The 14,302-nt window shown below is 36.7% G+C and overlaps 1 protein-coding gene across 1 annotated transcript; it reads right to left on the reverse strand.

The window, feature by feature from the left end:
• Positions 1–13,216: 13,216 nt before the first annotated feature.
• On the reverse strand, positions 13,217–13,801 carry LOC101083316 (thymosin beta-4-like). The gene has a single exon (XM_045053818.1). It carries the CDS (start codon positions 13,736–13,738, stop codon positions 13,604–13,606), a length of 135 nt encoding a protein of 44 aa, XP_044909753.1. The 5' UTR covers positions 13,739–13,801; the 3' UTR covers positions 13,217–13,603.
• Between the last annotated feature and the right edge of the window lie 501 nt (positions 13,802–14,302).

The following is a 14,302-nucleotide window of genomic DNA, read 5'->3' on the forward strand; positions in this document are numbered from 1 at the left end:
TTCCTCCAATTAAGCCACATGTCCTTGGCGTCTTTGTCTCCATTCTCTCCAGGAGTCCATTTCTTCCAGATTGCCCATTTTATTGGCATATAATTGCTCATAAAATTCTCTTATTATTGTTTTTATTTCTGCTGTGTTAGGAGTGATCTCTCCCTTTCATTCTTCATTTTATTTATTTTGGTCCTTTTCCTTTTCCTTTTTGATCAAACTGGCTAGTGGTTTTTCAATTTTGTTAAATCTTTCAAAGAACCAGCTTCTGGTTTCATTGATCAGTTCGACTGTTTTGTTTTGTTTTTGTTTGTTTGTTTGGTTGGTTGGTTTTGATAGCATTAATTTCTGCTCTCATCTTTCTGTTTCCTGTCTTTTTCTGGTTTTGGGTTTTATTTGCTGTTCTTTTTCTAGCTCTTTAAGGCATAAGGTTAGGTTGTGTATCTGAGATCTTTCTTCCTTCTTTAGGAAGGCCTGAATTGCTATATAATTTCCTCTTATGATCGCCTTTGCTGTGTCCCAGGTTTTGGGTTGTGGTATTATCAGTTTCATTGGCTTCCATATACTTTTTAATTTACTCATTAACTTTTTGGTTGGCCCATTCATTGTTCAGTAGGATGTTCTTCAGTCCCAAAGTATTTGTTACCTTTCCAAATTTTTTCTTGTGGTTGATTTCAAGTTTCATAGTGTTGTGTTTGAAAATATGCACGGTATGATCTCCATCTTTTTGTACTTGCTGAGGGCTCATTTGTGTCCCAGTATGTGGTCTAGTCTGGAGAATGTTCCATGTGCACTGGAGAAGAATGTATATTTGTCTGCTTTAGGATGAAATGTTCTGAATATATCTGTTAAGTCCATTTGGTTCAATGTGTCTTTCAAAACCATTGTTTCCTTGTTGATTTTTTTGATTAGATGATCTATCCATTTTTGTGAGTGGGATGTTGAAGTCTCCTACTATTATGGTATTACTATCAATGAGTTTTTTTATGTTTGTGATTAATTGATTTATATATTTGGGTGCCACCATATTTGGCATGTAAATGTTTACAATTGTTAGGTATTCTTGGTGGATAGACCCCTTAATTATGATATAATGCCCTTCTTCATCTCTTGATACAGTCTTTATTTTAAAGTCTAGATTGTCTGATATAAGTATGGCTTCTCTGGCTTTCTTTTGTTGAGCATTAGCATCATAGATGGTTTTCCATCCCTTACTTTCAATCTGAAGGTGTCTTTAGGTCTAAAGTGGGTCTCTTATAAACAGCATATAGATGGATCTTTTCTTTTTTTAATTTTTTATGTTTATTTATTTTTGATAGAGACAGAGCACAAGTGGGGGAGGGGCAGAGGGAGACACAGAATCCAAAGCAGGCTCCAGTCTCTGAGCTGTCAGCACAGAGCCTGATCCAGGGCTCAAACTCACAAACCCTGAGCTGAAGTCAGACGTTTAACCGACTGAGCCACCCGCGTGCCCCAATGGATCTTGTTTTCTTATCAATTCTGTTATACTATGTCTTTGAATTGGATCATTGAGTCCATTGACATTTAGACTAAATGTCATTTAGTACATTAGTACTAAAAGATACAAATTTATTGCTATTATGTTGCTTGTAGAGTTGGGGTTTCTGTTGCTGTTCTCTTGTCCTTTCTAATCTTTGTTGCTTTTGATTGTATGTATGCATGTATGAATATATGCGTGTGTTTATGTATGTATTTATTTATTTATTCATTTATATTTTCATCTCTTCTCCCCTTGAGAGTCTCCCTTAAAGTTACTTGCAGTGCTGGTTTAGTGGTCAAAAACTCCTTTCATTTTTGTCTGGGAAACTTTTTATCCCCCTTCTATTTTGAATGACAGCCTTGCTGGATGAAGAATTCTTGGCTGCATATTTTTCTGATTCACCACATTGAATATATCCTGCCACTCCCTTCTGGTCTGCCAAGTTTCTGTGCATACATCTGCTGCAAACCTGTTCTGGCTTCCCTTGTAGGTTAAGGGATTTTTTTTCCCTTGCTGCTTTCATGATTCTCTCCTTGCCTGAGTATTTTGTGAAATTGACTATGATATGTCTTCTTGATGTTTGGTTTTTCTTAAGTTTAATGGGAGCCATCTGTGCTTCCTGTAATTTGATATCTGTGTCTTTTCCCAGGTATAGGAATGTTTTCTGCTATAATTTGCTCACATAACCCTTCAACCCCTATTTCTCTTTCTTCCTCTTCTGGGACCCCTATGATTCTGATGTTCATTTTTTTTTCAACGTTTTTATTTATTTTTGAGACAGAGACAGAGCATGAACGGGGGAGGGGCAGAGAGAGAGGGAGACACAGAATCGGAAACAGGCTCCAGGCTCCAAGCCATCAGCCCAGAGCCTGATGCGGGGCTCGAACTCCCGGACCGTGAGATCGTGACCTGGCTGAAGTCGGATGCTTAACCGACTGAGCCACCCAGGCGCCCCTGATGTTGTTCATTTTTAATGAGTCACTGATCTCTCTAATTCTTAAATCATGCTCTTTTGCCTTAATCCCCGTCTTTTTTTTTCTACTTCATTATTCTCCATAAATTTGCCCTCTATATCGATGATTCTCTGTTCTCCCTCATCCATCCTTGCTGTCCTGGCATCTATTCAAGATTGCAGCTGAGTTATAGCATTTTTTGTTTTATCCTAACTAGTTTTTTTCTTCTTTTATCTCCACAGAAAGGGATTCTAATCTATTTTCAACTCCAGCTAGTATTCTTATTATCGTGATTCTAAATTCCTGTTCAGACATCTTGCTTGTATCTGGCTTGTATCTCAAGTCCCTGGCTCTCATTTCTTCCTGCTCTTTCTTTTTGTTTGAATCCCTTCGTTTCATCATTTTGAAGGAAGAAAAGAATTTGTGAGGTAGAAAAATTTGAAATAAAAAAATTAAAATAAAAAAATATTAAAATTAAAAAATTAAACACACACACACACTCACACACAAAATTGCATAAGTGATCCTAGAATCTAGGTGTGTTTTGGTCTGGGTGTTGAAAGTGTCTAGATAGATTAAAGAAAAAAGGGAGAAACAAAAGGAAATTGTTTGAAAAAATGAATACATTGAAATAGACTAAAATGAAATGATGGAAGTAATATAGAACTTGAAAAAAATTTACACAAAAGTAAAAATTTAGTAGAAAAAATTTAAGAAAAATACTTTTATAAAAATTGAAAATAAAAATGTTTTCTTTCTCTATTCAAGAAAAAGAAAAGAAACAAAAAAGAAAAAAGAAAATAGAAGAAAAAAAGGAAATCGTTTGAAAATTTGAAAAAATGAATACACTGAAGTAGAACAAAATGAAATGGTAGAAGGAAAATAGAATTTGAAAAAATTCACACAAAGCTAAAAATATAGCAAAAAATAAAGAAAAGTATTTTTAATAAAAATTGAAAATAAAAATGAATTTTCCCCTTTCTGCATTCAAGAAAAAGAAATGAAAAAGAGAAAAAAAAGGAAAGAAAATTGAATAGATGGACCTGCTAACAGACTGAAATACGACTGAAATTGCTTCTTTTCCCCTAGAAGTCAAACTATGAATCATTTTATAGTCCATAAATTAAGCAGGTGGTGAAACTTGTGTTCTTGAAGAGTGAGGTTGGCTCAATTGGCTGGAGTTTATTGTAGTAGCACTGTTCTCCACTAGATGGCGCTGCTAGCTTACTGGGTCGATTGTTGTGGCGCTTGTAGGTGTGTGTGTATGTGCATGTGCAGGAGCTGTGAAAATGGCCTGACCCACTGCCCAGTCTCTAGTATCAGAACTCTGTTCTCCCTGATCAGCAATCGCACACCCGTGCTTTGTCTTCAGCTTTTGTCCACTCCCCGCTTTTACACTGTCCATGACCAAGTCCCAGGTAGTACCTTCTGCTGAGTTTTGTCTCAGAGGTGGCTGTTTTTCCTGACCCCTTACTTCTGAGGGACTGTGGTTTTGACCCATTCCTCTCCTCTGTGGAGGGTCTTACTCAGCAATGGCCAGGTGCTGGCCACACCCAGGAACATTCACAGGACCATGCTGCTGCCGATGCCCAGAGACTGTGGCCAGGTGGCATCTCGCCCCAGAAAAAGTTCGCAAGATAGTGTAGCAGTAGCATTTCAGTGATTATGGAAAATCACAACACACATCTGGTCCAGGCTTCATCCTTAATGATTTTGTTCCAGCACAGGCCAATGTGGCCGTTCTCTGGGGTCTGCTGGGACCCAGTGGCCTCACAGCCTCTACCAAATGTCCTTCCAGTAGTGGAACTGCTTCTACCTGTGTGGCCCACGAACTTCCCAGACACCATTCTGCTCCTGGGAATTTGCTCTTCCCACCAGAGCACTGCCACATATTGAGCTGCTGAGTTTCAGACTCCATGCTCCCCCTGTTTATAGTCTTAATGGAATTTAAACCCTCTCCTTTCTCCTTTCTTCTTTCTCCCTTTTTAGTTCAGTCCCTGTGGCTGTTTCCAATTTTCCACTTTTTCTCCAGCTGATTTTGAGGAGGGGTGCTTTTCTCCCCACACCCCCATCTCTGTCTTCTTTCCACAGGCAAGAGTGGCTCCCTGTCCTCTGTGGCTTCTTTCTCCCCAATTTCACCACTCCACACCATGTCCCTGCTGAATTCTGTCTTTCAGGTTTGCAGATTGTTGTGTTCATCCTCAGATCAGTTTTGTAGCTATGCAGGATGATTTAGTGTTCGTCTGCCTATATTTCATGGATGCAAGAAACACAAAAAACCTCCATGCTGTTTCGCCATCTTGGCTTCTCCCCAAATTGATCCACCACATTAATAAAAGAAAGGATTTCAACCATATGATACTTTCAATAGATGAAGAAAAAGCATTTGACAAAGTACAACATCCATTCTTGATTTAAAAGGTAAAATTCAATAAAGTAAGAATAGAGGGACCAAAGCTCAACATGATAAAAGCCATATATGAAAAACTACAGCTAATATCATCTTCAGTGGGTAAATGCTGAGAACTTTTCCTCTATACTCAGGAACCAGACACAGATGTCCACTCTTACCCCCTTTTTAAAAAATAGTATTGGAATTCCTAGCCATGGCAATCAGACAACACAAAGAAATGCAAGGCATCCAAATAATCAAGGAAGAATTAAAACTTTCACTGTTTGTATATGAAATGTTACTGTATAGGGAAAACTCAAATCCTCCATCAAAAAAAATGTTGGAAATAATAGATAAATTCAGTAAAGTCACACCATAAGTCATCAATGTTCAGAAATCTGTTGCAATGTATATACCAATAATGATACAGCAGAATGAAAAATCAACAAATCAGTCTCATTTACAATTGTACCAGAAACCTTTAAATATCTAGGGAAAACCTTTCCAAAGATGTAAAAGATCAGTACTCTAATAACTATGAAACACTGATGACTGAAACTGAAGATGACACAAAGAAATGGAAAAAATATCACATGCTCATGGTTTGGAAGAACAAATATTACTAAAAGGTGTATACTACCCAAAGAAATCTATACATTTAATGCAATCACTACCAAAATACCACCAGCGTTTTTCACAGAGATATAACAAACATTCTTAAAGTTGGTATGAGACCAGAAAACACCCCAAATAGACAAAACAATCTTGAAAAAGAAAAGCAAATCTAGCGGCCACACTATTTCAGACTTCAAGTTATATTACAAAGTGGTAGTGATGGAGACTGTCTGGTACTCACACAAAAATAGAAACATAAGTCAATGGAACAGAATTTAAAAAAAATGGAACCACAAATATATGGGCAACTGATCTTTGACAAAACAGGAAAGAATATCCAATGGGGGGAGGGCAGCCTTTTCAGCAAATGATATTGGGGAAACTGGACAGAAACATGCATAAGAAAGAAACAAGATTACTTTCTTTTACCATACATCAAAATAAATACAAACTGGAATAAAAACCTAAATTTATGAGACAGGAAACTGTTAAAATCCGAGAAGATAATACAGTCAGTAACCTTTTGGATATCATCTTTAGCCACTTCTTACTAGCTATGTCTCCTGAGGCAAGGGGATACAAAAGCAAAAATAAACCATAGGGATTTCATCAAAAGAAAAATATTCTGCACAGCAGAGACAATCAGCACAACTAAAACGCAACCTATGGAATGGGAGAAGATATTGGCAAAAGACATGTCTGATAAAGGGTTTATATCCCAAAAATATAACTTCTAAAACTCAAAACCCCAAAACCTAAAAATATAATTAAAAGATGAGAAGACATGAACATTTTCCCAAAGAAGACACACCAATGGACAAGAGAAATGAAAGATGCTTAACATCACTGATCATCAGGAAAATACAATAAAAACTACAATAATATATCACGTCACACTGTCAGAGTGACTAAAGTCAACAACACAAGAAACGGGAGTTGTTGGCAAGGATGTAGAGAAAGGGGAACCCTCTTACAGTGTTTTTGGGAATGTAAATTGGTTCAGCTACTCTGGAAAACAGTATGGAGTTTCCTCATTATGTTAAAAATACAGCTGCACTATCATCCAGCAACTGTACTTCTAGGTGTTTACACAACAATACAAAAATACTTATTCGCAGGTATATATGTGCTCCAATGTTTATAGTAGCATTACCTACAATAGCCAAATTATAGAAATATTCCAAATGTCCATCGATTTATGAATGGATTGGAAGTGACATGTATACATACACAATACAATATTACAGAACGATAAAAAATAAATCTTGCCATATGTGAAACATAGGTAGAGCTAGAGAGTATAATGCTGAGCAAAAGAAGTCAATCAGAGAAAGACAAATGCCATATGATTTCACTCATATGTGGAATTTAAGAAACAAATTAAATGAAAAAATTGATACAGCAAAGAAATAGACTCTGAAGTATAGAGAACTGATGATTACCAAAGTGGAGATGTGGGTTAGATCATTGAAACAGGTGATGGAGATTAAGGAGTACACTTGGTATGATTAGCTTTGGAAAATGTATAGAACTGAAAAATCACTATATTGTATGCCTGAAAATAATATAATACTCTATGTTAACTACATTGGAATTTAAAATAACTAATAATAATCATAATGGTGATGATGATAATTATTTTTTATATTTATATTATAATTTATAATCATAATTATTATTATCATAAAAGAGGTAAAACACATGAGAACATTTTTCTGAGAGAAATAATTCAGGTAGAAGAGGAAAATACTGTGTGTTCCCACTTTTATTATGTAGTTAGAATTGGCAAATTAATTGATACAAAAAATTGTTAGCCGAATTGTAGGATGAAAAGCTTCAGTTTGGGATGGTGAAAATATTCTATAAAGGCATCATAACCATGATTGAACAAAAATGTGAATGTACTTAATTTCACTGAATTGTACAGTCAAAAATGGTTAAAATTGTCAATTTTGTGTTTTATATATTTTATCACCAAAAAAAAGTTATAAAAAAACTCTAAACTAATTGGAGGTACTCCTTCTCAAGTAAACATATCACTGGTGAAAGTACTGAAAATCACAGGAAATCTAAGAACAATTAAAGGCTTATCTGCAATAAAAAATGAATTATTGAATGTTATGTAAATAGTAGCCTATCAAAACAGTAGTATGCCATTTTATTTCCTATTAAAATGCAAAATATATTTTATTACTTAATAGTAATTTCTAATTAAAATGAAAAACTCAAAAATAAGTATCATTCCTAATTATTATGGGATAATATAAGAATTTCTACTTATGTGTTTATACTATATTCATCATATTCTATTATAGTGTATAAAATTTTCTAGCCAATATCCTTCAAAGTGGCAAAGAAATTAATATATTTACAGATAATTTAAAAAAATTAGTGTTTATTTATTTTTGAGACAGAGAGAGAGAGAGAGAGAATGAGCAGAGGAGGGGCAGAGAAAGAGAGGGAGACACAGAATCCAACACAGGCTCCAGGTTCTGAGCTGTCAGCACAGAGCCCTACCCTGGGATCGACTCAGGAGCTGTGAGATCATGACCTGAGCTGAAGTTGGATGCTTAACCAACTGAGCCACCCAGGTGGCCTTTTTACAGACTATTCTTATGCAATTACTGAATAACAATATATAAAATATATGGTTCCATATATGTTTAGAGATATAATAATATTGGAAGAATATGAAAAATATACTTTGATTCCCCACTAAATTGACCCCTAATACATATCAGAAAACTTGTAAATAAATGATAAGAACTCATTTCCAATCTTGGCCTGAAGCCATCTTCAGCTATTAGTGACTTAACCTATATTATTTAAGTCTTATTGGACTTTCCCAAGTTAACACACATACACAAGAGAAGTCTTATCTTTAATGTCTAGGTAAAGAAGCACGACAATCATGGTTGTTCCTGAGTCTTTATGAAATTATCTAAAATGACAAGTGCTGAGATAGGTGACGAGTATATACATTTGTTTGAAAATTATTCATAGGGGTCTGCTTAGAAAAATAACTGTTCATATGACCACTGTCAGTTATTCAATCTAGTGATGTTGTAAAACTGGAAGATAACAGAAGGCTCATGTCCTAACTGTACATTTATTTTAATTTATCACATAAGAGTTGAGACTCTTCACCTAGTGCTTGAAAGAATTTCATTACAATTATTTAAGAAATCTTATTTATAAACAATTAAAAAAAACCAATTGCTATATTAAGGCATCTCACCAGCCAGGTTATTTTATTTATTTTTCATAATCATAGTTATATTTTTATATGAAATTAATTGTTAAATTGGTTTCTATACAACACCCAGTGCTCATCCCAACATGTGACCTCCTCAATGCCCATCACCCACTTTCCTTTCTCCCCCACCCCCTATCAACCCTGAGTTTGTTCTCAGTTTTTAAGACCAAAGCGGGAGGCATCACAATCCCAGACTTTAGCCTCTGCTACAAAGTTGTAATCATCAAGACAGCATGGTATTGGCACAAAAACAGACACATAGACCAATGGAATAGAGACTCCAGAATTGGACCCACAAAAGTATGGCCAACTAATCTTTGACAAAGCAGGAAAGAATATCCAATGGAAACAAAGACAGTCTATTTAACAAATGGTGCTGGGATAGCTGGACATTAACATGCAGAAGAATGAAACTAGACCACTTTCTTACACCATTCACAAAAATAAACTCAAAATGGATAAAGAGTCTGAATGTGAGACAGGAAACCATCAAAACCCTAGAGGAGAAGGCAGGAAGAAACCTTTCTGACCTCAGCCACAGCAATTTCTTACTTGACACATCTCCAAAGGCTAGGGAATTAAAAGCAAAAATGAACTATTGGGACCTCATGAAGATTAACAGGTTATTTTAAAAAGTACATTTCATTGGACTGAAATGGATTTAAATGATCGTGTGTTATGTGTGTGTGTTTGTACAATTGCAAAATGAATCACTTGCCTTAATACTTGTGTACTTAAAAAAATGTCTCTTTAAACCTAAAAATTATATCATTATAAAATCCTGGAAAGAATTGGTGTGATTCCTGATAAAGTATTGTAAAATAGCAATGAAACATAGTAATGTTGATAATAAACTCAAGACAGAGAGTATCTATAAACTTATTTCCTGGATTTATGCTGAATAAGACTGAGGTCTATACTAAGTTATATGATGTGTGGGAAAATATGGTCACGTTAAAAATAATTCTGTGTGAAAAAATATATACTAAATTTAAATATACATGGATGCAAAGGGAACTTCATTTGTGAAAAGAATTTATTTGCCAGTAATAATAGCAATATCTTTTCAGAAACAATTGCATTTGAAAGGAAAATTGTATTTGTTGAGGAAGAGAAGATGTATTGTCCTGAGAGCCTGTGATGAATCCTCTGGACATGGGGAATGGTAGCTAGTTGTAACGCTTTAATATTATATGTGTAACATGAGGTATATTCTCCAGGAGTAGAGCATATGATGTGTTCACATATATGTTGATTCCACTGCATTAATGTTCTGGCTGTTTGGATTGCTGTTTGAATTAAATAATTATAATTGTAAGGTGATCTTTAAAATTTGGGACATATTATATGTAAGAAACAAAATTCACACATGGGGAACCTGGATGGCTCAGTCAGTTAAGCGTCTGACTCTTGATGTTGTCTCATCCTGATTTCACACCTTGTGGGTTCAAGCCCTTCATCAGGCTCTGGGCTGACAGTGTGGAGCCTTCTTCGGATTCTCTCTCTCCTCTGCCCCTCTTCCACCTGCTCTCTCTGTCTCTCAAAATAAATAAATACACTAAAAAATTTTAGAAAAAAAAAAAACTAACACAAAAGAGTCAAAATCCAAAATAACAATTGTACAGAGTAGAATTTCCATTTCCTCACTTGAATTTTTCTTGAGTACATATATTATTTTTAAGTTTTTTTTTTAATTTTAGTATAGTTGATACACAATATTACATTAGTTTCAGGTATATAATATATTAATTTGAAAAGTGTATACATATGCTCTGTTCGCCATAAGTATAGCTACCACCTGTCCAGATACAAGGCCATTACAATATCATTGACTATATTCCTTAGGCTGTGTTTTTATTCCTGTGATTTATTTATTTCTAAAATGAAAGCCTATATTTCACTTCTTCTTTGTGAGTTATTTTTGCTCATGGGCACAGTGGTTACATGATTACTAGGGCAAACTTAGTAGTTCTCATATATCCTAAAAGAATTCATTTATATGAGGGGTGCCTGGGTGGCTCAGTCAGTTAGGTATCTGACTTTGGCTCAGGTCATGATCTTGCAGTTTGTGAGTTCGGGCCCATGTCAGGCTCTGTGGTGAGGGCTCAGAGCCTGCTTCAGATTCTGTCTCCTTCTCTCTCTGACCCTCCCCACTTGTGCTTCATCTCTCTGTCTCTCAAAAATAATAAATGTAAAAAAAAAATTAAAACAATGGATTTATATGAATCTTTTATTTCTAATTAAATTACTCTTTGTCTCAATGTTAACAAAAATATAAAATTGAACTTATGAGAAAGACAATACTGAACTTATCTGTTTCACAGAAATTACATATAAATGCAATATATATCTAAACAGATATATATTTTCTAACATTAAAGGACATCTAGAAATAATTTAGATATTCATAGAAATACTGGAAGTCTTATCCAGTACTTTTCATTTGAATTGTGCCTAATTTTACTGCTTTCTGTGATTAACTTTTGTATTTTGTCTTTTAAATTTGTATATAACTAAGCTTCAAGTGCAATAATAATATCTACATTCAAAATCGAAGATACTTTGTGAAAAAAAAACAAATGGTACATAGAAATAATTTGGGAAATGCTGCTGATAAATATAGACATATCAAGTGTGTAGATAAAAATAATTTGATGGCAACTTTCTTGATGTCACTAGAATGGTGATAATAAAGATGATAAATGTCACACCTATTGCTCAGTGATGACTTATGCAAAGCACATCTTAAGTATCCATTTACACTACCTTGTACAACCTTATGTTAACCCTTGTTTTTTCTTCCAGCTTTATTGAAGTATACTTGACAAAAAAAGTTGTATATATTTAAAATGTACCACTTAGAGGAGCCAAGATGGTGGAACAGCATGGAAGTCTTTTGTGTGTCTCGTGTCCATGAAATACAGCCAGAACAACACTAAACCACCCTAAACACATAGAAAACTGATTGGAGGATTAACACAACAATCTGTACAACCTGAACCACAGAATTCAGCAGGCATGCAGTGCAGAGAGGTGAATTTGGGGAGTGAGCAGCCAGCCCCTGAGGGTAAGGATCCGCTTTTGCAGGTGGAGAGAGGAAGCACACTAGGGAGGGGGGGAGAATTCGGGAAAAAATCCCTCCCGAAAAGCAGCTGGAAAGAAAGTGGAAAATTGGAAACAGCTGCAGGGACTAAACTAAAAAGGGAGAAAGGAGAAAGGAGAGGGTTTAAATTCCATTAAGACTGTAAACAAGGGGAGCGCAAAGGCTGCAACTCCGCAGCTCGAAACCTGGCCGTGCTCTGGTGGGAACAGCAAATCCCCAGTAACAGACTGGGGTCCGGGAGGTACTCGGGCTACACAGGGAAAAGTGGTTCCACTACTGGTAGAACATTTGGTAGAGACTGTTGAAGCCACCTGGTCCCATCAGACCACAGAAAACGCCACATTCGCTGGTGCTGGAACAAGGTCCTTAAGGGTGAAGCCTGGTGCCAGATGTGTGTTGTGATTTTCCATAATCCCTGAAACGCTGCTGCTACACTATCTCGTGAACTTTTTCTGGGGCGGGCTGGCACCTGGCTGCAGTCTCGGGGCACCGGCAGCAGCAGGGTCCAGCAAGCATTCCTGGGTGCAGCTGACATTCGGCCATTGCTCATTCGGCCATTGCTCGGTGAGACCCTCCCACAGACGGGCAGAACCGGTCAAAGCCTCAGTCCTTCTGACATAAAGGGCCAGGGAAAACAGCTGCATCTGAGACAAAATTTGGGAGAGAGGTACTGCCTGGGGCCTGGTCACGGAGAATGAAAAAGCAGGCAGTGGATGAAAGCTGAAGACAACGGGTGCACGATTGCTGATCTGGGAGAACAAACTGGGTGGCTGGAAGAAGCCATTTTCACTGCTTCCAGGCTTGTGCATACTCACCTACAAGCACCACAATACACCCCAGTAGGCTAGCAGTGCCATCTAGTGGAGAGTGGAGTTGTTACACTGAGCCCTGCCCAACTGGGCCAACTTCACTCTTCAAGAACACAAGTCTCACCGCTGGCTTGGTTTATGGACTATTAAGCGCTACATAGACTGACTTCTAGGGGAAAACTAATTTCAGTCCTATTTCAAACTGTTAGCAGGTTCATCTATTGAATTTTCATTCTTTTTTTTCTCTTTTAAACTTATTTTTTTTCTTGAATACAGAAAAACAAAAAAATGTTTTTATTTTCAATTTTTATTAAAAATATTTTCTTTAATTTTTATTACTATATTTTTTCCTTTTGTAAATTTTTTCATATTATATTTTACTTCCATCGTTTTATTTTAGTCTACTTCAGTGTATTTGTTGCGACCGGCGCAACAAACACCGAGATCAGGGTCCTGAGGGTAGGGGAATGTAAGAAAAAAAGAGAGAAGAGAAGACAGTTTGGGAACAGGAGGGTCCCCTGAGCTGATGGCCCAAGTGATGGCTTTATTGTTGCTGTACACAATCTTTTATATCAAGACTCTTATGGGTTAGGCCATTCTTTTTTTTTTTTTCACATTTCAAACTTTTTATTTGCATATTAAAAAATTGTACATTCCAATAATTAAAATCATGTGAAGAAAAAACTGGCACTGTGATTAAACTACATTTCACAGCCTGCAGGTCACCTTGGACCAGCAATGGTCATCTCTACCCATCTTCTTTCAAAAGCAAGTTCTTTTCCTTTGCTGCCAGCCAGACAGGCAGAGGTGAAAGGCTTGGCATTCGTAGTCAGTAGTTCTCAATTCTTTGATGTGAAAAGGGGCAGCACAGTCATTTAAACTCGATCCAACCTCTTTGCATCTTACAAAGTTAAACAGCTAAAAGAAGTAAAATAAGAAGGCAATGCTTGTGGAATGTACAGTGCATTTTGGCGGCGCACGCCTCATTACGATTCGCCTGCTTGCTTCTTCTGCTCAATCGTTTCTTTTGAAGGCAGCGGATTTTTCTCTTGCGTTTCTGTCTTCTTCAATTTCGACTTATCGAATTTCTCAATCTCAGCCATATTGGGTTTGTCAGACATGGTTGCAGAGGAAACGGAGCGAGGTGCATGAGCGAGCGAAGTCTAATCTGCGCAGTGGCCGCCGCCAAACGCCTGGGTCAGGCCATTCTAAGAATAAACAGGTTTCACGTGATCGCTGTCAACCAAAACATTTAGTTCTGTGTACCTTGTGAACTTTCTAAACGGGTCACAGCAAGACCTTGTTGATAGATTGCTAGCAAAACACAGTTCCCATGTTTGTTTTTATTTGACCCGGGGTAGAAAAAGGGGAGGTAACATTACTGCCAACATCCACAGAACACAGGCTTCAGGAATTAACTTTCTCAGCCTTGACAAGGCTTTTGTATGCCCTTGAAAGTGGGGGGAATGGGAGGGGGAACCACCGGGTTGACTGAGTCAACAGGAAGCTGTTGCTCAACCCAGTCTCAGCCTGGCACCGGGGCCTGGCCTCCCACAGTATTCACCTTTTCAAATTTTCAAACAAATTCCTTTTTATTTTTTCTTTTTCTTTTTTTTCTCTTTTTCATTTCTTTTCTTTCTCTTGAAAGCAGAAAGAGAAAATCTTCATTTTTACCTTCAATTTCT

Source organism: Felis catus, chromosome A1 (assembly GCF_018350175.1).
Source record: "Felis catus isolate Fca126 chromosome A1, F.catus_Fca126_mat1.0, whole genome shotgun sequence".
NCBI lineage: Eukaryota > Metazoa > Chordata > Mammalia > Carnivora > Felidae > Felis > Felis catus.

Coding starts and splice junctions, on each gene's coding strand:
- LOC101083316 (XM_045053818.1), bottom strand. CDS start 13,738: ATGTCTGACAAACCCAATATGGCTGAGATTGAGAAATTCGATAAGTCG.